Below are 24,888 nucleotides of genomic sequence, written 5' to 3' on the forward strand. Positions count from 1 at the left end.
TTTAGAATCTAATTGAGACAGTTTTCAACAAGAGAACCCATTTGAGATTTCTCAACAAATATAAGGATCATATGAGGATTTAAACCAAATTTTTTATATGGAGGAGATTAACCATCTATGAGGTATAAGTTGTTGATATAAAAACTATGACAATACTTTCAACATAAAATCTAAAATCTTAAGGCTTGATTTTTATGGGTCATATTTTTCTTATATACCACCAAACTTTCTCATTTTTACTTGATGTAAGACTTTTAACTTATACTTAGATTTTAAATAATACTTTGATTTATAACATTTAAATTACCTTTAGTCTTTACTCAAACAATATGACACTGTTGAGCATATTCTAATTATACTTCATTTTAGGACATATAATATTACGGTCTCAAACTTGCTACATTATTATAATCAATACACTAGTGCAAGAAAGGGATATTGCCTCGGTTGCTTTGGGTTTATGACCGCGGTTACATAACCGAGGTATATTCAAACGAGGTAAAAAGTATAGACTTTTGACCTTGCTTCAAAAACCCAAAGTAGTAAAGCAAAAAAAAAAGGTCTATTGCCTCGGTTCTAGTTTGAACGAGGCCGTAAACCCTTAAAAATAATTAATTTAAGGGTTTATGACCTCGGTTGAGGTCCAAAACCGAGGCAATATATCATTTTTTGCCTCGGTTCTTACCATAACCGTTGTCTAAAGTATGCTTTTTTTTAAAAAAAAATTGCTTGTTTCTGCAAACATTCCATAACATATATACAAGAAGACAAACCCAGAAACAGACCTGTAATCTGAAGTTTAAAAAATATTTGCATTGCAAAAAAGACTATAACTTTCACTCTCGTTAACCATTTTTTGATACCGTGGTAGCGAGCGTAGCCAAGTAATCCTTCCAGATCTCCCAGAAAACTTTGTTTTTTATTTTTACGAAAAAAATTGTATTTTTTCAAACTTTTCAAAACGAAAACATCAAAAACTTAAAACGAAACTAACCTTAAAGGTCGAAGGCGGCTTCTATGCTGAAACAAAACGAAATAAACTTCCAAAGAGCACATGTGCACAAAATTAATCGGTAAAAATGAAAGACAATGGTAGAGAAACAATTAATTAACGAAAAACGAAAGAAAAAAATGAAAGAAATGGAAGATGATGGTCTGGAAGGCGTTGAGAGAGAGCAGCAGCGCAAAGGAGATTACAAATGTGCAAGAGACTTTGTTTGTGAAATTTAACCCTAAAAACATGTTATTACCTCGATTGTAATATTAATCGAGACGATAAGGCTCTACGGCCTTGGTTCTTTTAGAAACTGCTGCCTAAAGCCTATAAAAAAATTAAAAAAAATATATTTCAATTATTTTATGTCTTTATGGCCTCGGCTCTCTAAACAACCGAGGTCATAAACCCTTTAGGCATCAGTTCTCTATGAACCAAGACATATATGTTTGTGATAATTATAAAAATGTCACCGCGTCATTTTATGCCTCGGTTGTAACATAATCGATGCCAAATCTGCAAGGAAAAATCTATATTTTTTTAATAGTGATATTTGAAAAGAATAAAAAAAGTGGATGTATAACAATTACAATGAATTAATTGATAATATTTAAATTTTATAATTTTCCAATTCTTTTTATTTCAATATTTAGTATTCTTTTCAAAAATATAAATGGAATAGTACATTAAGATTACATAATATCAAAATGTCTAATTTATTCAAAACTTGATATATAAGATAACAATAAATATTACATAAGCTAAATTTATTTTTAATAACCAGTTATCAAATAAAGGAAGTATTGAGAATTTATTTAAGACTAATCAATTCATTTTTCCTTTCTTTAAATATTTAATGACAAATACTTGCATGGATATTAAATAAATAATTTATTAATAGGTTCCAAATTAAAGTCAGGTACACCATATGGAGAAATGTTGTGTGGAATTTGATTTAAATATATAAATTATGTAAGCATTCATTCGTTGTAGCTTATTAATTACCTTTATTGAGACGTTGAATTTATAATTTTTATTTTCAAATGTATAAGATGAATTATAATTAATGGACTGTTTAAAAACTCAACACTTAAAATGAGTGAAAATTATTAAATTCAATAATGCAATAAATATTTATTTATACCTTTTGAATATTAATTGCTTATTTAATTCCATATTCAATATTTGTATATTCTAATCATGACAAAACTTACAGTCTATACATCACATAAGAATAACTCTATAAGAACACAATGAAGAAGAGTTGTGAAAATCCTCTTCCTCTTGCTCTAGCCTAACCTCCATTTCACACTACAGTAAGTTCTCTCTCATACAGCGTGTCTTTATTTTACATTTTTCTTTTTTTTTTCAACTCTTTGCTGTTTATCCGATTATAAAAAATATATACAAAATGATGTTAAAGTACATACAATCTGTAGCTGTTATCGATTATTTTATGACATTTGCTACCTTCAGTTCTTTTTAGACGAAGAATAACTTCAAAACTTATAATATAAAGTTTTTAAAATACATTTAATTTATAATTTACTTTTTCTAAAATAAATATATGAATGTAAATTAATAATTTTATATGAGATTTGTTTATTTCTTCTTAGAGCAGCGCTGTTGTAGAAGAAGAACAAGGCATGACCCCATGCGGCGCATGCAAGTACCAACGGCGGAGGTGCGGATCGGATTGCGTCATGGTGTCGTATTTCCCGGCTGAGAGCATTCAGCGGTTCGCGTACGTGCACCATGTGTTCGGCGGGGGAAACGTCAGTAACATTTTGAGGTCGACGTCGCCGGATTTGCGGAAGTGGGTGGCGAGGGCGCTGGCGTACCAAGCGGAGGCGCGTGTGAGAGACCCGGTGCACGGGTGCGTGGGGTTGATATGGGAGCAGGAGGAGACTCTGGGAATCCTGAAAGAGAAGCTGGAGAAAGCGAAAAGGGAACTGGCCCAATACGTGGGCCCAGATGTTATGCAAAAGATGATTGGGCAGTGTTCCTCCGATCCGCATGCGAAGACGGTGGACCTTAAGGCTCCTCTCTCTGCCCCCGTTGATTTTGATCTTTCTTCATGGGATCCTTTTCCGGCTTGGGAATCTTCTTCCTCACGCCGCCTGCCATCTCAAGCTGACGCTAAGGGTAAGACTATTGCTCCTCCTTCTTGAACAAAGCCATTATGTCGTTTCGGCTGGATTTTAGGTTTTTATTCGATCTGCAACATCCTCCTTTTTCATTCTTTAGTTGTTATTGATCCAAGAAGAAGAAGTAGACAGAGATAATTAGTAACGGTCTATTTTGTCATTATAATATATTTTTAAGATTAATTTGTAGTTCTTCTTCAAAATGTATTGGAATATTGGGGGTTTAGAAGTTAGTGGAAAAGGCATTTGCAACATGAATGTTTGATGAGAAACTGAATGCAAAGGTGATGAATAAAACAGTTTTAGATTTTTGGCTCATCGGTCTATTGAATGCATAAACATTTACAGGAGAAATAGAAAAGTAAGAAGGGGAATTCAAAGTGAAGCCAGAGTAGAGTAGAATTTTCTTAAGAAAACGCTCTGGATGCTTGAGTTTCCTGAAAACGTAATTAGTCTTGTTATTCTCTCAGTTCCTAAAACAAATGTTTCTTTAATGTGGAATGGTAGCAAAATTGAAAAGGATTGAGGCTATAATTCTAAGCTCGCTGTTTGATAGTCATGCTCACTGTTTGTGTTGTCTTTGCTCACGTCTTGTGCTATAACCCTTGCTTTGTCAATCCACCTACTACCCCTCGTCATGCTTGCCACCGCCCATTTGTGCTTGCCGCCGCTCCTACCACCACGTCTACCATCGTTGCGTCTTGTTCCTGCCTTCCTACCACCGTTATTAAGATTGTTTCATGACGAAGACATCACACCATCACATTGTTATTAAATGAAGTTACCACGGTTGTGGATAAAATTGTCTTCGAAACCTCTTTTGACAACATCCGGTGAACCATTGTTGAACTATATAACTTATAACAATGTCTTTATCAACAACGAGAAAAAACCATTTTTAAAATCCCTTTTAAATCGTTGTTGAAAGACTTGTTTACAATAATGACTTGCTAGAGGAAGATGCCATGTGAAGACTTGTATACTAGGCTATCACAATAAGTTGTAGAGATGCCAAATACAAACTGTGTATGCACTTCCATATTTGCATATAATTGATTAATGAAAGGAAGCTTTAAGATGCTAGATATGATATGAATTCGAAGATCTAGCCAACATTTAGCTATCTATATGGAAAGGGTGTCATTTGGCACACTAATTCAAAAACATGATTTAAGTTCGTTTAATAAATTTCATTTTAAAAAAAATAATCTTTTAAAATAGAATAATAATTTTTAAATTATTCGTATAATTATAGACTTTGGTTATAAAATAATTGAAGCTTATTCTTTTACCTAGAGTTAAATTTCTAGAAAAAATATTTCTTTTGTCGCAATATTGTACCGTTGTAGTTTCCATTGTAATTACAAAAACTAACATTCTCTATTGTTGGTCTTCTCGTGAAGTCTTTCTTCATTGCGAACCATCTTGTTCTCATCTCCTCTCCTAGTGAATCATTTTGTTCTCTTTTCCTTTAAATTTCCGTTCTTGCACGTCACAAACCATCTTTTGTTGCTAGGATCGAAAAAATACAATGAACCAAAATCACTTACTCTCTATCTAACAAATAAAAAGAAAATGTCAAATAAAATTTATGGTACAAAAGAATATGGTCCTCCTTACCTTATACAAAAAGAAAGAGACTTAATCTCAAATCTCAACTTCCTACATACAACTCTTATGATTCTTACTATCTAATTTGAAAATTTTAAGTGAAATTTAAATCAAACTCAACCTCAAAAAAATTAATTTGCAAGATGAAGGTTGTATTCACAGTGCATGCAAAATTGTATGTTTTGCTAAGAAAGTTGAGGCTATATACAAAGAAAGGTTTCTAAACAATCATGCTACACTAGGAACTTATCAAACTTGTGGAGGAAGGAGTCTTTAGGTATTGTAAATATGGAAATGTGATTTAGAGATCGAAATAGTGATAACCATTGATGGAAAGTGCAACATTAGTCATGTGTGCAAAAAAGGAAACAAGGGAGCTATGGTTATGGAAAAGAAGGGTGAGAGGCTTTCACATTATTTCCACAAATGTACTACGAAAAAAGAATAGGGAATGAGAAAGGTCATCCACTGTTCACACTTGGATGTAGGGGATTTAGTAAAAAGTTGATTTAAGAATAAGAATATCTTGGTTTAAATAAAAAAGAAAAGAAAGTTCTGATGATGATAGTTTATAAAGAAAAAGATGGAGTCATAAAAATAGCTTGTAACCAAAAATTTTACTAAACACTTATTAAAATTCTTTTAAAGTCATGTGAATGAAATTTATATGTTTCTAAACTAAGAAAAAGGTTGAATGGTAGGTGGAAGACTTTTGTTGTACAAAAACATCATTATCATCTTTGAGACTTTTGAACTTCTCATAAAAAAGTATTTTTTTATGTGATAATCGATAAGAACTTTTAATAATTGATTAAAAGCATTTTTTTAAACTAAAATAATCGATTATCCCAATTAAAGTCATTTTTTCAAAATCTCTTTGAAATAATTGATTATCATAAATAATATAATAAATTATTTTGAATGTTTTATGAAATGAGATTTTTCTCAAATGGGCCAAAAACATGTTTCTTATATAAATTGAACATAAGTTTGAGTTTCAAAGTGTAGGAAGAGTTCAAATTAGATATTACTCTGAATAAGTTTTGGTTTAACCTAGTTTTTAAGTAATGACTTTTAAGTTTCTTTAAGAGTATTATTATATAGTAAGGTGTTGTTTTTGCTAGTGTAAACTTGGTTCATCCCTTAAGATTTGTTAAGAAAAGCATTTTTCATTTTTTGTGATTTCAAGAGAGGTGTTTTTCATTTCTTGTGTTTTAATAAAGATATTTCTCCTGTCCTTTATTTTCGATATATGTGTTTTTTATTTATTGTGGTTTGTCATCTCTTATGGTCTTAAAAGAGATGTTTTGACATTCTTTATAGGTTTTGCAAAAGAAGTGTATTTGTTTATTATTTTAACTGTGATTTTGCATGTAATTATAATTGTAATATCATTTATAAAATAGTAATTTGTAATATTCTCTTTGATATGATTAACTAGATGTAAGACCTTTGTTGGTTTGAATCATTATAAAAATTTCATGTTACTTTTCCTATTTCTTATTCTCTTTATTTTGTTATAGTTTGCAAGTTATAATATTCTAATATTTGCAATCAAGGCTTAAAATAAATGTTAAGGTTTATTAAAATTATTTTTTGAAAAGCCAAAAAAGTTTTAAAAATTAAATCTTTAAACTTGAAATCAATTTTCCCCTTTTAATTTTGTTCTTCCTCACTTTTTGTTCTAACATAAAAGGATTGAAAAAGAACAAAGTGACGAGACGTGTGAAAGAAAGAGGTTAAGAAAATATGAAATACAGTATTAGTATTTTATCCCATTACTCCTATATACAACTTGAAACTTATGTACCTCTGCATGAGAGCATTTACCAGGAAATGATTATGTTTAGAACAATATTCAACAAATTTAACTGATAAAAAGTCTAAATTTTTTTTTTCACATAATTGATTATGACTTTGAAATAATTATACCGTGAGGTATCCAAAAAACATGAAATTTTATTTCCCAGACATCACATCTTGGTAAGGTTCTCGTTCACATATCCATCATGTGGGGTTAGTGTAATATTTATATCCAAGATCATCTCGATTTTCATATAAAATGGTGCATCTAAAACCATATCAACCTTCACATAATAACAATATAACCATACAATGGTGTTCTAAAATCATGGTGACTAAGTGTTCTGAGATCATCTCGATCCTAACAGGACGGTCTAAAAGACTGATATTATGTCAGCTTACAAAGAACGATGTCATGTTAGTCTCGTCTTAGCCGAGATCATCTCGACTTAGCCGAGATCATCTCGACTTAATTATCTTTCATGGACAAAATTAAAGAAAGCTAAACCATTTTTACCAGTATTATTAAGTAAATTAATCATAATAATTATCTCTATAGATCATACTTAATCATGTAAGGGACCCATAAAACTAATATTTACTATAAATAAAATTGTTTAGAGGTAATTAATTAGTTATTATTATCGCATTTATTGTTATTTGACTAACTTGAACTTCATTATGTCTCCCATAGATATATTCCTCTTTTCGACTAGAAGAAACAAGTATTTCAGACATCTCGATTAGAAAATAAGAGATAATTTAGGATGCAAGTCTTGAAAAATATTTGAAAAATACTTTTACAAGGTATATTTACTGAACTTAAATCAAATATTTCAAATTTCAAATCTCCCGTAAATAATTTTTTTGGAACTTAACTTTAACAAAATAATTACAAAAGTATTTTAATAATTAATTAAATTACATAAATTTCTTTTTCCAATCACATCAACTACAAATTTACACCGATGTTAATTTATTTCATCAGAAAATATAGTTTTCTTTACAAAACAAGAAAATTTATCTAGAGAAACAACATTATATGAAAATTTAAAATTATTCTGTTAAAACTGATGTGGTGACAAAATGCCCAACTACAACCAAGTGCTGAAAACCACGTGTCTACATATGACTTTGAGGTTTGTGAGTCGATAATGACGCGTTTTTTTCGCAATACACGACACGACGACAGAAACATACGGTTAAATCTCTATGATTAGTCAAACAGACAAAATCTTCCCCTCCAATCTCATCTACAAATTAAACACGGAACAAATACGTCTGAACACCTGGAATTTTTGTCATCGAAAGAACTAGACATATTTTTACAGTTACTTAAAATTATGTATATTGAATTATTTACAGTTTTAATATAAATATTTTTTTGTCACATGATTTTTTATTTAAGTTTTTACCACGTGTTTATAGCATTTTTTTATATTATACTATCACGTGAGAAAATAATAATAATACTAATTCAAAAGAATATTTCAAAGGGTATTCAATTATATTTGTAACTTCACTTTTTCAGACAAATTTTATAATAGAAGAGAAATAAGAATAAATAAATGTTATAATAAAAAATACAGTGAAAAATATGAAATAAAAATAACACTATTATATTACATTTGTGTAAAATTCGACAATGAAAACCCTACAAATAAAGGCGGAGAGAAAAAAGGCTGAGCCACCCAACTGCCGGATTAGGATTCAGCCAATGGCTTTTCTACACATATGTGTAGTTAATGCATAAATGGAAATGCTATGAATTCTCTGTTCGATAATCGTAACAAAATATCTTGAAATTCAGGTAAATTCTTTTATTCATTACTATTCTTAAATTAGAATTTCAATTCCATCTTTTCATAATTGACAGATCAAGTAAAATATGACATGATTCAATACAAAGAGGTAAATCTGAGTTGTTTGTGTATGCGTTTTGTTTTTACACCTAATGCAGGAAGTTTGGAAGGTAGTAAACTGAGGAAATTTATTCAATAAAATTACTCCTAATAACAATTTATAGTAGTCATAACAAAAACTTCATAAAGCAGAAGGCAGAGAACTCTGAAACAGTGTAAAATCTCTGACTCTCACTCTACAAGTCTCATAATTCTAACATCGATTGGATGGGTCCCTTGTATGTGTTAGATCTGTTATTTTCATGCTGTCAAACTTTGATTCTTCATTTAGAAGCTCATAGAAGTTCAGCTTCTGGTTGGTGGTGAAGAGCACCTTTCCAATTATGGCAATCTGATTGTTCATCTTCTTCTGTGTCCATGCTGTTGCGTCCAGACCCTCCTAAGAAAAGAGGACCTTGTGGAGAGCCAGATTGTGATAAGTTCCCTTTTGATTTATTATTATCTCCATGTTTATCCTTTACCATAAGGCATAACCCACCATTAGCTACCTCAACCGAACAAACTTGAGGTCTTCTAAAATGAAGTCTGTACTTCTGATTCAACCACAATTCACAAAATTAACTTAGGCTCAAAAACATGTTAGTAATTAGAGAAAACAATTTGATTCATTAACATACACTGACACTGACAAAAGTTTATCAGACATAATCTAAATAAAACACTCACCTGCAAATGGCTTTTCACTTCATCATTTGTGAGGCCTACCACCTGCATCAGTTCTCTAATCTGCTTTGGAGTGGCCACTACAGTAAGCAAACCAATCATAGAGATAAGACTAACTTTTCTCAATTCCTGATGGAAGATTCTGAATTCAATAGAGAAATAAAAAAGAAAAAAAAAATCATCCACCATTGATTATGCAGATAAGGTCAAGAATTTGTGAGCCCACCCTAATTTGCAAAAGAAGGAATCATTCACTCTAACAAACCTTCTCCCTCTTAATTATGTTTAAATGCTAACTTTAATCTACCTTGTGGTCCCCCTAATTGTTGAAGGGCATCGACAAATCGCCTATGAAGTTCTGGTGACCAGCATCGCCTTTGTTTCCTCGGATTCTGCTGAGGTTGTGCTTGACCCTTTATCTCTAATGTGCTTGTTGTAATCAAGGACGACCCGTGTTCATTACTACTTTCTGCTTTTCTATCATTCGATTCAAACACTGGTCTCATCAAACCATGGCTAGGAGCCTGTGACACCCTCTTGTCTTCACTCATCACTGTTTTTAAGACACAATTGTTTCCATTTAATGCTGCTGCTGCTCCTCTACTCTTGTTGGTCTCATTCTGTGGTTGATTTGGATTGTGGGGGACACATCGATCGTCCTCTTCAGTCCTCTGTACGTTACCAAATAAAAATAATTAAACTTTTGTTCTTAATTCTGTAGAAACTGCTATAAAATACAATCCTTTTACCTGAAAAACTATAGTATAGGATAACTACGGTCTAAAAGCTATCATAGCATAGGATAGGATAACACAGCATCTCAATCTTCAACACGTAATTGAATATTATGAATGCCTTTATAAACAAAAAATCTTAATCGTATATCATGTGGTAATTGATTGTGACCATGAACATGTGAAATATATAATGATTTCTGAAATAAAAATTTACCGGTTTGGATTCAACGTTCCATAGCCGAACAGAGTTCATCCAATTCTTCATGTTACTGCGTTCCTTACCCATGTTTAAAGTCTCACTTCCTTCAGAATTGGTTTTCAAAAGTGGCATATATTCTTCAACCACGGGTCCTTCTTGCATTCTCACACCTCCGTTTATCTCCTCTTTCAATTTAGTAACAGCTTCACGCAGATTGCAGACCCCCAAAGAATATATTAATCATCAACACACCAAAACATGCGCAATAATCACATAAAAAATGTTAACTTTGAAAATTCTATATAAAAGGACAAGTTCTTAACCCACCATCGTTCACGAGGACCATGCAAAGAGGAAGTTCACGTTTGAAAGACTCGATCTTTCTCTTCTCATCTTCCAACTTTAGGAGAAAATCCTCAAGCGTGGCCATTCTCTGAGACCCACCTTCGTTCTGAGCAACCTCGCCAAGAATCTGACGAACGGTTCTTCCGGGGACAAAGGCCAAGCTCAAATCCAAGCTCAGTTCCATCTTGGAGAGTAGGTAGAAAACAAAGAAAAATGTTAACTAATTTCACAGTTTCAGCGTGGGGTGGCGTGCTGAAGCTTCAGGTGCCAGACCATTGTTATTACAAAGGGAGAGGGAGAAGGGGATAGAGATTCATTTATTTATATTATCGTGATTCCGGACAGAAAGATTCAGTGATCGCATTCGTGTCGTCGCGTAACCCCATTAGTGTAAATGTGTAATGTGACTCAAAACAAAGCCCAACGGTTGTTAATAATTTGAGAACAATAATTTTTTTCTTTTCTTTTGGAAAAGAATGACAAGAAAAACAAATGGTGTGGTTGAGATGAGAATCTTTTGATTCCACAATATCACGGCTTATGCAATATGGTTGTGTTACATCAATTGGTTGGATGAAATTAAATAGTTTTGAATGGGTGTGGTTTCTGGGAGATTCTTTGCTTACTATAGGCTTGTAACCTATATGTATAAGTTGAGCAAACGTTTGACCCACATGTAGAATGCCGTTGAATAATAGTCGAGCCAAAGTTTTTAAATATTTCTTTTTACATTTTTTATAATTTATGTGTTTAATTCAAAGCTCTAATTTCATGTATTGTTTATATAGTAGTATAATAACACTTTGTATTATCACCGTCAAGTTGAATTTCGTGAGAAAGTGTTTGAAAAACGCATCACGCAACCTCTACCAAGACCAATTGATGAATTTCTCTCTCGTGTTTGGCATGTTATTTTCCTTCCTACTAACCATAAGTTTTTGGAATACTTCGAAAACCGACCACGGTTTTTTTTTCTTTCACCCGGTCTTGTATTTGATGAGAAATGTTAGCAAGGGATTTTTAATTATGACTTTGTCTTCATCTTAATAATACCTATAAAATAATTATTATGAAATTTAATGAGAATGACTGTGTAACAATATTTATGTAAATAGTGAATTTTAATTGAATTTATTACTTGTGCAAAATTGTAGAAGGAAGATAGGTCCTCAACGACATATTTGGTGAAACCATCGTTGTAGAAAATGCAAGGTGAACCATAACCATCGTCGTAGGTAAAAGATAATGATGAGTGCGGAAAGAAGTACTGAAGTAGATAGATCTGCCTATGATTTCAACTACGGGTATTCTCATAATTTTCGTTTATCAAATTTATTTCATATTTTCAAAAAGATTTCATTGCAACATTGTATTATAGGTTAAGTGCACACTTTTGAGTATCATATTATAATCTCAAATTGAATTTCGATTAAATCCACATATTAAAAGAAGGACAATTTGAAAAAGTTTTCTATAAAACATTTTGTAGTCTACTTTGTCTAATTTGACATTACGACCTTTTCTAAGCAAATGTATTTTGTTAGACCAAGTCAAGGATTTTGATTAATTTAAATAATTAGAATTTTCACTTTCTTTTACACTTATTTAAATCATTCATAACATTTGATTTTCATACCACTAATGATGATTTTTCAAAGAAAAATGATTAGAAATACGCCATGTCAATAAGATATGAATGTAATCTACACATAAAGAATGGATATTATCCTAACTTAAACTTTCAAATAATAAATTTATATGTCATATGATACTTAATTTTTTATTTTTATTTAATATGAGACTTAAATCCATTTAGATTTTCAACAAAATGAGATACATCAATACATAAATAATTTAAGAAATCATGTAATAGTTGGTAACATTGGGTAAATACAAGAGAGGTAAAATAAATTCAAACTTGGAATGTAACATCCGATGATTCTAAGTTTGCTAAGCAATGAAAGAAATGTAACCTTTAGCATTTGATAGCGATGGAGTCCTGCTGCTAATGATCGACACTTAAACTTATGAAAATCTATACAAATGTTGAAAGTTCATTAATCTTATATAACAACATTGAGATGATTGGATGATGGCAAAAATCATGTTATCAGGCTCTACCCACCTCACTAAGTGATATCTGCTTAAAGCCAAAGGTTTGAATTTTCTTTCCCTCATTCAAGGGTAAGATATGATAGTATTCCAAACGTAAAAATGCTTCATAAATAAATAAATAATGAACCTCTATGCCTAATGATATGATTATTCTCTCTGCACTGATATGATTATTCTATCTTCGCCTAATCGACATTATATAATTTTATAAGAATTAAATATATTTTTAATTCTTAAATTTAAATATTAAATTAAAATTGATTTTTATATTCAAGTTTGGTCGTCAAACTTCAATAATAAATATATTTTTTAATTTAACTATAAACTTTAATAATAAATATAGTTTTTAATTTAATTATATAATAAAAATACGTATTAAACAATATTTCGTATTAATTTTTGAATTATTTATATTTAATTCATCAATTATTTGATCAAATGCAATCCAGGATTGTTTAATATATAAAAAATAAGTTGTATAGTTAAGTTAAAAAAGATTATATCTATTATTATTTTAACTTTAAGTTTGAAAATTAAAATATATTAAAATTTTGAATATGAATAAATTTTAATTTCACATCCTTATTTAAAAAATAAAATCTATATTTAATTTTTTTTTATAATAATTGACATATAATATAATTAGATCTATGAATTTAGTCTTACCTTAAAGTCTTAAAAAAAATCCATTTTTAAAATTTTAAAATAGAAAACAGTGTACTAATTATGCTTTTAAACGGGTCAGGTGCAGGTATTAAACTATCAGTCCCGGAGTACCTACTACCCGTAAAAAAAAATTATCTTTTAAAATTGAATTTAATTAAAAATAAAATTAATTTATATTTTATTATGTTAAATTTAATTAAAATTAAATTTTAATTTATATTTAGTTTATATTATATTATATATATTTTTTGTAATTTTATTTAAATTTTATTTAAAAATGTATAAAATATATATTTTTAATTTTTTGCGAGTATACAACCATACCCACGAATATTTTCTAAACGGATACCCGTGTGGGTAGCAAACAGATTGCGAATCGATATTTTTTTTATGGGTTGGGTTGTGGATAGACACTATCCGTGTCCCATCCATTGTCATCTCTACTAATATCTTATACGAAATATTAATTAATATTTAATCTTTCTTTATATTATATTCTTGGAAAGAATCCAACCATATTTATTTTTACCTAATTTGTTGTTATTTATGAAAAAAACACTTTCTACTCTTAGTAAAAAATATTTTACTTTTTATATCATGAATTTATAAAGCATATTAAACCCTTTATACTTTTTGTCAATAATTTAGAAGTGTTAGAGTAATAGATAAAAAAATTACATTTGTTCTAAAGAAAGTTTCGAGAATATATAAAATTAAAACATTATAAAAAATTAAGAGATTTGGTTATTTATAACAGTTGTCGGTTAACTCCTCTTATGTGCCTTTATAATTTTGATTTATCTTGAATTAATGAGTTGATCACTCATTGGTGCGTAATTAAAAATGAGTTGCAAAAGATATTACATCGATGGAAGAACCTAGTCCCTCAAATTCGAAGTCGAAAGTAATAAGAAGGATGGAATATTAAAATATTAGAATGGAATATGAATATGTAAAGCAACAACAAATGGAGGGATCAATATGATTATCTTAGACTCATATTCTAAAGTAATTTTCCAATAAGGTTAAAACGAGAGCGTGACCAGCTTCTTTTGACGTTGTACATTTTGTTCTGTTGGGAACCCATAACCCATTCATTCTGGTGGTCCTTCTTCAACCAGAGTATTTGTTTTTTTTTTTTTCAAATAAAATATAAGATTCCTGCAATTGTTCCAAGAAAAATCCTGTCGCTTGAATGCCATAACAACACGTGGCTAGTGAGACCATGTGTAAACGGTGGGATTCTTCTATGCTTCTGGGTCCCTTGTTGCTACCGCTACTACCGAATCCCGTCTTCCAGAATATTTATTTCTCTGTTTCAATGATGAAACCAAACACTTCACAAAGAAACACTCTCTTTTCTTTGTAACAAACCACTCCACTTGTTGGATTCTATTCCTCCTTTTGTTTTTTATGTTGTTTGTCATTCCACAAAAAATAGTGGATCAAAAGTTTGTTTGTTAAAGCAGAAAAATAAATAAATAAAACCAACAGATTCCTTCGTGTCTAAGAGTTAAATTTTACTCTTCATTATTAATAACTTATCATTTTAATTATTATTATTTTAATTATTATATTTGGTCGAAAGTTAATATTAATTAAAAATAAAACTAATTTAAAATATATACATATAAATATATAAATCTTATCTTATAAGTCAGATATTAGAATTAAATTTAAAATTTGTTTTAAAAGTGTAATATGTATATATTTTATTGTGAGAAAATAAATTAAAGTTTAATATCAATTAGAAATAAGTCTAATTTAGAATATATATATATATATATATATTATAAATTTGATTTTATAAATTAATTTTATGGAATTAAATTAGATTTATATTTTTTAATATAATTATTAAATTTTGAGTAATTGTTATAAAATTTGGAAATAGAAGAAAGGTTATTTTTAATAATGATACAATATATTATAATATAAAAGTATTTCGAATTATTTACAAATTTAAATATATATTACATTTAATTTTGGAGAGAGGTTCAAAATAAAAAGCAGAATAGTTTAATCAGCTAAGTTATTCCTACGGCACTTTTTTTTGTTACCAGAATAACATAAGCTTCTTGTCTTGCTCAAATATAAGTTGTTTGGTCATGTATGTATATCAAGCTTTGAGGATGATGTACCATTAATTATGTTCACTGTCTGAAAATTTGTATTGTTCCAGAGTCAAACATGAATCGTCTGAGGCTCTTTAACCTATTACAATAAGTGGTGCTATATAATCTAATAATAATTTATCATGAAGACAACTTGTACACTTTCAATTCAAAGGCTGCACAATTAGAAACATAGTTTGGGTTGTTAAAATATGAGTTTAACTTCCATGAAATGTAATATAAAAATGTATTCATTCAGTCAATTACAAGAATTATTGAAAATATTTATAAAGTTATTATTATAAAGGTTAATAGATTTTTTATGATAAAATAAAAATTTAAAAGTTTCTACATTGTCAGCTATATAACTATTTTTCTATTAAAACTACAAAAAATATATTCACATTTGCATATTCAAAACTCATCTTAAATATTTTCTTTACACATAAGGTGGAGGAATATTAATCAAGATATAGTGAGATAGACATATTTAGCCTTCTTTCTAAAATAAAATAAAAAATTGTTCAATATGTATTGAATGATAAAATATTTTATATTTTTCATTTTTATTAAAAATAGTTATGCAACTTTACGTGAACTTAGTCTTTTATATTTTATCAAATAACCTACAAACTTATCTTATTTTCTATTTCAATTTTTAAAATCAAACATGCTATCATAAGTGGTGGAAGTACTCTACTATCTTCTAACTCTAGTTTTTTTTTTTATATAAAATGAAATATATTTGTAATCTCTTATAAAATTGGAAATAGTCTCTTCTGAAAATTTTAATCTAATTTATTCTCTTAATTTAAAAAATTATTGATTTAGCTTTTTAACTAAATTATATTAAGTTTATTTAATATTTCAAGCATATTTTATAATAATATTTGATTTATTTACCGTTTAACACATTTTCATGTTAATTGAAAAACACATTTAAAATATTAAATAAACTTAATAAAATTTAATTAAAAGGACTGAATATACATAATTCTAAAAATAAAAGACTAAATCAATCAAAAGTTTTAAAGAACTAATTTCAATTTTTATTTAAAATTAAAAGATTAAAAATATATATATTTTTATATGGGTTGAAAGTCCCACGTCCACTAGAGATAAAAATCAATTTATAGTATATTAGTGGGTACAAACATCACCTTAAAAGTCGATTTCATGGGTTGAGTTAGACTTAAAGTTCACTTTTAACATAGCGATATTTGTTGTTTGTTGGATATATTGTTCCATCCGCTATCGGTTGTTATCAGACCACCTATTAATGTCTAATCTCACGCTCTTGAGATATACATACCTTGACGTGAAAGGATGTGTTGAAAGTCTCACATCAACTAGAGATAATGTCAATTTATAGTATATTAGTGGGTGCAAACCTCACCTTAAAAAGCGATTTGTGGAGTTGAATTAAGCTTAAAATCCACTTCTTAACAATATGTATAATATATTTTTAATATTAAAATAATTAAAATAATGTTCACATTTGTAGTATATTTGTAAAAAATATTATATATTAATTTATTTATTATATTTTTTAAAATAACTGTTTTATTTTTTATAATATTAATTATGAAAATAATTGTATTCCTTTTTTTAGAATGTTATTTAAATAAATGAAATAGTCCATGATATGGTAACAGGGATATTATACAAAGGTGGGGCCTATTACTTGTATTTCATGGTGTGTTTGAAGTTAGAGATAAGGATTCCTTTGGGATAAGACTTTTGGCAGGTTTTGTTTATTTTTTGTACGATCACAAATACCATGAATATATTATATACAATAAGAAGATGCTTCTTCTTTTCATACATTCATTTCAAAAAGGACAACTATTACCAGCCATTGCTTTGCTTCTGCCTTTACTTTTCCTTCTACATGCAAAAAGGATATATTTCATTCCTTATTTATTATTATTTTTATCACTAAATTAAATACCAATTTTATTTTCGTACAATTTTCTTTATTTTCATTCATTTATATAAACTAGGACATTAGTAATTTTAAAAAGAATTATATTTCATTCCTTATTTATTATTATTTTTATCACTAAATTAAATACCAATTTTATTTTCGTACAATTTTCTTTATTTTCATTCATTTATATAAACTAGGACATTAGTAATTTTAAAAAGAATAATATTTTGTTCGTTATGTAATGCTTACCTTACATTGGGAAGTAATTGGAAGATTCCTTTCTCCTTCTGACAGATTAGTGAATGCATGTCAGATTATTAACGGTGGAAAACATTTACAAACAGATACGATGCTAATCAGATTTTACCAGTTATTGGAAGATGCATTTGTTTGAATTTTGTTTTAGTAATGAATTATTTTAAAATTATCAAATTATAAGTATTTTATATGATCACATACATCTTATGTAATTTTATATATTAATTGTGTTAGTGTAACATATGTTATGATAATTAATTATGTTTTAATTTAATTTTAAACTTTCATGTGTTTTTACAGAAAATAATTTTAAAAGTAAGTGGTAAAAATTGAAAAAGAAGATGAAAAACACATGAGTTTAAATTTTCAATAACAAAATATTAACCATGGATAATTATTGATAAGAAAACTAACATAAAATTTATGAAAAGAATGTAATGTTCATACATGTTACAAAATTTTATTAAAATGTTAGAAATAAAATTATATATATATATATAATTTGATGTGTTATTTTAAGTAAAGTATTAGAAAATAATTGTAACATTCCAAAAATATAATAATAAACTATAAAAGAGTTATCACATGTTTAATAAAATAGAAGAGTCAAGAAGACAAGGAGTAAAAGTTTCATCATAATTATATAAAACATAATTACAAAATGTAACTTTATACAGGTTAAAAGAAACAAAACTATATATAGTCTATAGAAAACTACATGTTTGCGGATCCTCCCTCCAAAGCCTGAACTACAATCACCTCATCACCCTCTGGTCACACCCACTAGATGATCATAGTCAAGAAAAAATCAAAAGAACATACAGACAATGAACAAACAAAAAGGGTAAGCTAGATATACAAAAACACTTCATATAATACATTAACATTTTACGCATGAAACATAATTCACATATTACAATCCAAACATCCTAAACATGACAAGACCTATATTGGACTATCCAAATTTAGTATGAATGTCGAGCTATGGCGGGTTGTGCACTTGTGGTGACCTCTACTACTTTGCAAAGCCATTGTCATTGGGTTTCACCCTACCACACTCACAAGGTTAGCTTGTACCGCGTCTTAGACCATACTGGAAGCACCTAGACTAAGACCTCATGCTACTCTCACCACAAGTATCAATCCTCTATATTTGAGAATGAATGATCATTAGGGTATGAGGATAACCCTCAAGATTAAGCTCCCTGCATTCATAGTAACAATACTTGAAACCTCCAACAACAAGTTCCTCCTTATAACTCATTTCCATAACTTTCCATTCAATATATGTACATACACATACAACTTTAATGTATCACAATAGAACCCATATGAAACCATTACACATACATTAAAAGATCCAAAATAGTGCATCAAAAATCACAGGACCATCTAAAACTAGAAAACCCAAAAGCATGAAAAAGGGTGCCCAAGCGCCAAAAGCTATTGGAAAGGGGCTCCCAGGGGGCGCTTAGCATCAAACCTTGCGCATAAAAAGCGTTGAGGGGACGCTCAACGTCACACCAGAAATTAAAATGCCTATAATATGACCTTTGCTACCCTTTATACAAGTTTAACTAACTCCTAAGACCTTTTAGGCACTGAGAGATATCTGAAAACACATTTTTAACTCCAAATAGCTACCTCAAACCCAACTTGACCACTTTAAATTTACCTAAACTCAAATCTACTACTTATAACACCAATTTCAGCGAACCAGAAATTAAAACAAGTCATAAATGCCTCAAACACAAACCCCAAACTCCCGAATTCAATCCTAACCCCTTCAAAATTTTCACTACTCTTACCCTTAATTTGCACTTAAAACCACTCAACACGACTGAAAGACTACTACCTATTCCTATATTAGATTCTAGTTAGCTTTCCACTCTAACAAGTCTCAAATAACACCATAGTTCAATTTAAAAAACTGTGATGGAGGAATTGATTAAATGTATAATGTTCATTACCAATTAGTATTTTAATTTTGTTATTAGTTACAGAAAAATATATATTTATTTTAATTATATAATAACAATTTTTGAAACAAAGTAATATTTTAAAATGTGAATTATATCATAATTAAAACTCTAAGTTAATACATATATTTAAATATATAAATTGTATTTTGAAATTAATAATTTAAATTACAATAAAGTTTTATTTTAAATATTATTAAAAAGTGGTTTTTAAGCTTAATTCAACTTTGTGTAAACCTCAACTTATAAATCGATTTTGTAGGATTGAGTTAGCTTTAAAGCTCATCTCTTAATAGATATTAGCAAAAAGTTATTGAAATACAATATAGAAATATAAATAGAAGACAACAAATTACAAAGATAATAAAAAACAATAGCTTAAATAATTGAATTTTTTTTATCAAAAGAAAAATAGTGTATGAAACATTCAACGAAAAGGAAACAATATTAAAAATATCTAGCTAAATGAGTGACAAAATAAGTAAGAATCTCCACTTTATCTTATATATTCCATTTATAATATAAAAATAAATATGTAAAAGCTAAATTATTTTAAAGTTTTCAATTGGTTCAGAAAATATTAAGAAAATATTTAATTTTTACAGTCAATTCAATGAGAGGACGAGATACTCTGAGAATCCTATAATTCAAATATTTTCAATCAAATCTCCAATTTCCTTTTTATTAAACACTTTTAATCCGTATCTATTTCTCACATTTTCCGTGGATTGATTCCTATTCTTTTATGAATGGTTAGTCATTTTCATTATCAACATTTAAAGATAATTTAATGATGAGATTATGATGTTGTTTAAATAAAATTATTAGTTATTCTTTTTTATATTTTTAAATAAAATTTAATGATGAGATTATGATGTTGTTTATTTTTAACAATGTTTTCAGTTTAAATTTTATACATAAAATATATTGTATACTAAAATAAAAAATGTTTACAATAATATATAATATTTAGAAGTGTCTTGTAGTTCCTTATTTAGATGTGTTATATAGTCCTCTTATATTCTTTGGATTTTTAATTTTCATTAGCGTTTATAACTTCAAATGGAGTATAGTGTCATGGATCACTGATGTTCCACAGTTCTGAGATACAGCTTATCAATCATCCAATTTATTTATCTAGACAACTCTATGTTTTTTTTTTTAATTCAAAAGCACCTTAGTTAAAAATATATTTCTAATGGAGCAAAATGAACAATTTTATTATAACTAATGTGTGTCACAGATAACCATTTTCAGTTCAACTAAAACACTCATTTTCATCATTTCAATACAAAATATCATCATATACTTCAGAAAATTTGCATTCAATTTCTTATCAAACAAAAGCCAAATTCTATAATCAAATTTGTTTTGCTTATCTGAAAAGCATAGTTAAAACACTACAGAGACTTCACACAAGTCAATCTTCACATGTAATTCTACTATATTTACAAATTTTGTTTGTTGATTGTGTTCTCTTCTACACCAATAGTACTATAGTAGAGTTGGATCTTTAAAAAATAAAAAACATGGTCAAAATCGTAAAAAAAATAAGAAGATTTAGAGAAAAAGTTTTAAAAGATAAAAAAAAATATAAAATAAAACTCGTTTTAATTAAATAATATTTATAGTTTTAAATTTTAATAATAAAATATTTAAGTATTACTTATAAAACCATATCTATATTAATCTATTTTTTAAAATCTGTAACATATCATTTTTATAATAAAATTATATACTAGAGTGTTTTTTTTTACTGAAATAGTAATTCGCAAAACACACACCAAAGTACCAAATTTCGAGAAAAGTCAATTAATTTTTTTATATAAATAAATAGAAAAAACATATATAAACTTTTCTGGTGATAAACAATATCAGTGAAACTTATAACATTGTTTTTCTTTGAGAATTTACGACTATAAAATAACACATTAGTCAAAAATATCTTATTACGTTTCGATTTTTAAGAAACTAAAACAAAAAGATAAATTGACATTTTTACAGTTTGTGCGAACTTATAATTTAGGTTTAAAATCAAAGTTATTAATTACTTTTCCATATCGGTTAGAAAGAAACTAAAACCTAAAAGATGTATATTAACATAACTTTTCAAATTTAACGTCAGAACATGATTTATGACATTAGTTGTTTTAACAAGGGTTATACGAAATTGTTAATTTTAGACTTTTCAATTAACAACTTTTTGGATATGATTTATGGGCTCGATTTTCTACCGAACAACTACCATAAAGTTTTACGAGACTGTTAATTTCAAAATTTTCAATTGACAGCTTTTTGGACAAAATCTATGACCTTGGTTCTCGGTTCTCCGAACACAATAAATTGAAGTACAAATTACCCATGACATACTCATTGCAAACTGAATTTTCAACTTCTGAATAGAACCTATGACCTCGGTTGTTCTGAATAGAACCTATGACCTCGGTTGTTATGAAAACCAGTATCATAGACTGAAAAAGCTTTGGTTGTATCGTAAATCAAGACCTAAAGTTTGAATCAAATTTCAAAATTATCAATAAAAATATTACTTTTTTATTTTTTTTCAGAGAGTTCTTATTGCCTTAGATATTAAAATATTCCCCGACGTCATATGTGTTTCAGAAGTAAATTTCGTGAAATGACAGACCATATTTCATAGTTTTCTTCTATGTTTTCTCTATGTCGCTGCTCTCTTTGTCTATGCTATCCATTGCCGTCACTGCGCCTCTACAATGTCTTCTTGTTTCGCGACCATCCTGACTTGTCTGGAGCTGCTTGTGAGTGCCATTCTCTGTCGTTCGTGAGCGCGATTCTATTCTACTCATGGTGAGGTTTGCTTCATTCTTTTGGTTCCTAAAACTAATATGTTATTTGTATTTGTGTCCAGGTATTGTTTTTGCATGGTGGGATTTTTTATCGTTCTAAGAAGAGTAATCACTTTTTTTTGTAGTTTATTAATGTATATAAATTTTAATATACATGTCTTAAAATTCATGAATATTTTATAATTGATCTTCGAGTGCATATTTGATTGTGAGTTTTAATCATTTTCATTTCGTGTAACTTAAAGGTCAATGCAACTGTGTTTTGTATGGATATTCGAGTGCATATTTGGTCAATACTTTCTTATAATTGTTTTCTAGCTATCTTTGTTAATTAAATATTATTGTAATGACATATTGTAGTGTAATAAACAAACTAACTCATATGAGTGCAATTACTATGTAATGAATTGAATGACAACAACTATTCGTGTCTATATTACAAGTGGTTAAGAAACGATAATATTTGCATTTAATAAAAAAGAAATTGTCCATTGTTTGGAAATCATATATACTAATTGAATTCATTGTGTTCTATACAGAGATTCAAGACTCATGTTCCACTTCCTGATCTATCCCTTAGTTTCACAAAGAAAACCCTTGCAAAATATATTATATATTTGTAGATATGTAAGTGTTAGGTTGTAATATTATGTACATTAGAATATGAAAACATTGAGATTTTGTGAAATATATATGGTTATTTTATTGAAAAATATATTCTGGTCAATATTTGTAATGTACATATTTTATATATTACGCAATTTTGTTTTTGGGATTCCTATGATGTAGGATGTCATAGAAATAGAACCACATTAAAAAAAACGTCGACTTTCGACAACAAGTATGATAAAAACTGAGGCAGAAAAAAGTTTATGGCCTTGGTTTTGAACCCAACCAAGGACATAAACCTTAACACTAAAAAAAATTAAAATAAAAGTGGAAGACATCAATTATTTAGAAAACCAAAGTAGGGAATAATATGTGACTCCGATTTCAAGGACAATCGTTGTCATAGAACCTGTCATATTTTAAATAATTAGATAAATATTTAAAATTTAACAAGATCTATAATAACGGTTGTCCTTGGAACTGGTGCCCTAAACCCAAAATTATTATTATTATTTATTTATTTATTTTGTTTAGTGTCTTAGTTTCACAATTGAAGCCAAATATTCATATTTTAGTCCCGATTCTTAACAGAGGCCAAAAACCCTATTTTTTTATCTTAGTTTAATATGTTTTGGTTGTGAAACCGTTATTATACCTAAAAAATATTTGCTTTCATGTTCCTTTGTTTCACTTATAATACCTAAACTTATTTATAAAACCATGGTGGCTGAAAACAAAAATGGATTTGATTGCTAGAAGAACTCAAATGACTTTCTTTAATGTTTGGTTGCTAACTTTCTCTGATTTAGAGAGAATATAATGAAACTTGCATTTTAAATAATTATTTCATAACTAATTTTAGTATATTTGCATCACTTTCTCTGATCTTTTAATTCTAAAGGACATAAAGTATGTCTTGATCATACATATCTCAATCATTTAGTTCTATTGATAGGCAACATTTTGATTATATGGACAACCTTTAAAAATATATTATACGAACTAAAATATGCTACTCGAGCTTAGTTGAATGTTTTGAATAAAAAAAATTTAAACTATAGTTTTACAAACTCAAAATCCAACAAACTAATATTATTCATTCAAATAGTTTTTTGCAGTCAAAATTGCCTATTAAAGATCTAGGATGTCCAAACCATTTCCTTGGAATCGGGGTTGTACAAAGTAAAAATGACTTATTTCTTATACCACCATCAATACGTTTGTGATCAATTACACAATGAAAGAAGGTGAATTTAACTAATTTCAACATTATTGTCCATCATAACTTGTAAATTATTAGCAGCATTTTATATTTGACGTTTACATACTGTTTTTTTAAAAAAATTTTACAATATCATTTTCTCTGTCAACAATTGATCACAATCCATGTGTCTTCCACTAAATTATATGAGTAGGCTTTGTGATATTTCAAAGGTAATTTTATCTTAGTTGCTTATCTAACCTTCAATTATGATTTTTTTATGACTTAGATTCAAGTGGAGATTCAAGAAACACGAACTTACTTCTCCATAATCATTTATTTGGAACTCAATGACATTTATTCCTTGAAAAAAAATATTTTTCAAATAGGAAGACTTAAACTATAAATGCTAACTATAATTTTAGTTAAATTTATTAGGACTCCACATATAATTAATTAGTTGTCTGGGATTTCTTTCTAACAATAGCACGAATTTATGCATAATATGTGAATAGATAGTTTATACTAAAATATGACGTGATGAACGTGAAGCATTACGATAAAATTGTTTGTGACTTAATATTCCGATAGAGTGTTGAAAAAAGAAAAAGTAAGTTGGGAGAAAAAGAGATATTGTTTTGTTTTTAGTAGTGGTTAAGGGTAGGTGTAGTAGTGAAATAAGTGGTATTGAGTATGTTCGTGGATGAGTTGAATATTGATGATGGCTTGACCTAACTAAGATATGAAAATGTGGAACAAGAAATCTCTCA

General features: G+C 28.4%; 2 protein-coding genes across 3 annotated transcripts; one reads left to right on the plus strand and one right to left on the minus strand.

Annotated features, from left to right (window-relative positions):
• The first annotated feature begins 2,232 nt into the window (after positions 1–2,232).
• On the plus strand, positions 2,233–3,459 carry LOC108322665 (LOB domain-containing protein 25). Of its 2 annotated transcripts, none has more exons than XM_017554825.1 (2): positions 2,233–2,310; positions 2,611–3,459. In XM_017554825.1, exon 2 carries the CDS (start codon positions 2,641–2,643, stop codon positions 3,163–3,165), a length of 525 nt encoding a protein of 174 aa, XP_017410314.1. In that variant the 5' UTR covers positions 2,233–2,310; positions 2,611–2,640; the 3' UTR covers positions 3,166–3,459. The 2 variants fall into 2 exon arrangements, with proteins under 2 accessions (XP_017410314.1, XP_017410315.1); XM_017554826.1 differs by having other exon boundaries at positions 2,280–2,310; positions 2,616–3,459.
• Positions 3,460–8,519: 5,060 nt separating this feature from the next.
• On the minus strand, positions 8,520–10,905 carry LOC108322654 (transcription factor HHO5). The gene is made up of 5 exons (XM_017554808.2): positions 10,404–10,905; positions 10,092–10,279; positions 9,448–9,811; positions 9,144–9,220; positions 8,520–9,010 (listed from the first exon to the last, which is right to left on the minus strand). The coding sequence occupies exons 1-5, from the start codon at positions 10,603–10,605 to the stop codon at positions 8,753–8,755; spliced, it is 1,089 nt and encodes a 362-aa protein (XP_017410297.1). The 5' UTR covers positions 10,606–10,905; the 3' UTR covers positions 8,520–8,752.
• Between the last annotated feature and the right edge of the window lie 13,983 nt (positions 10,906–24,888).

This window comes from Vigna angularis, chromosome 1, assembly GCF_016808095.1.
Source record: "Vigna angularis cultivar LongXiaoDou No.4 chromosome 1, ASM1680809v1, whole genome shotgun sequence".
NCBI lineage: Eukaryota > Viridiplantae > Streptophyta > Magnoliopsida > Fabales > Fabaceae > Vigna > Vigna angularis.

Bases quoted from the DNA above. Each gene is read 5' to 3' on its own strand.
- LOC108322665 (XM_017554825.1), top strand. From the start codon at position 2,641: ATGACCCCATGCGGCGCATGCAAGTACCAACGGCGGAGGTGCGGATCG.
- LOC108322654 (XM_017554808.2), bottom strand. From the start codon at position 10,605: ATGGAACTGAGCTTGGATTTGAGCTTGGCCTTTGTCCCCGGAAGAACC. The intron at 9,812-10,091 runs GTAAATTTTTAT...GGTAACGTACAG, and splicing joins GGAACGTTGAATCCAAACCG to AGGACTGAAGAGGACGATCG. The intron at 9,221-9,447 runs GTAGATTAAAGT...TGCTTACTGTAG, and splicing joins ACAATTAGGGGGACCACAAG to TGGCCACTCCAAAGCAGATT.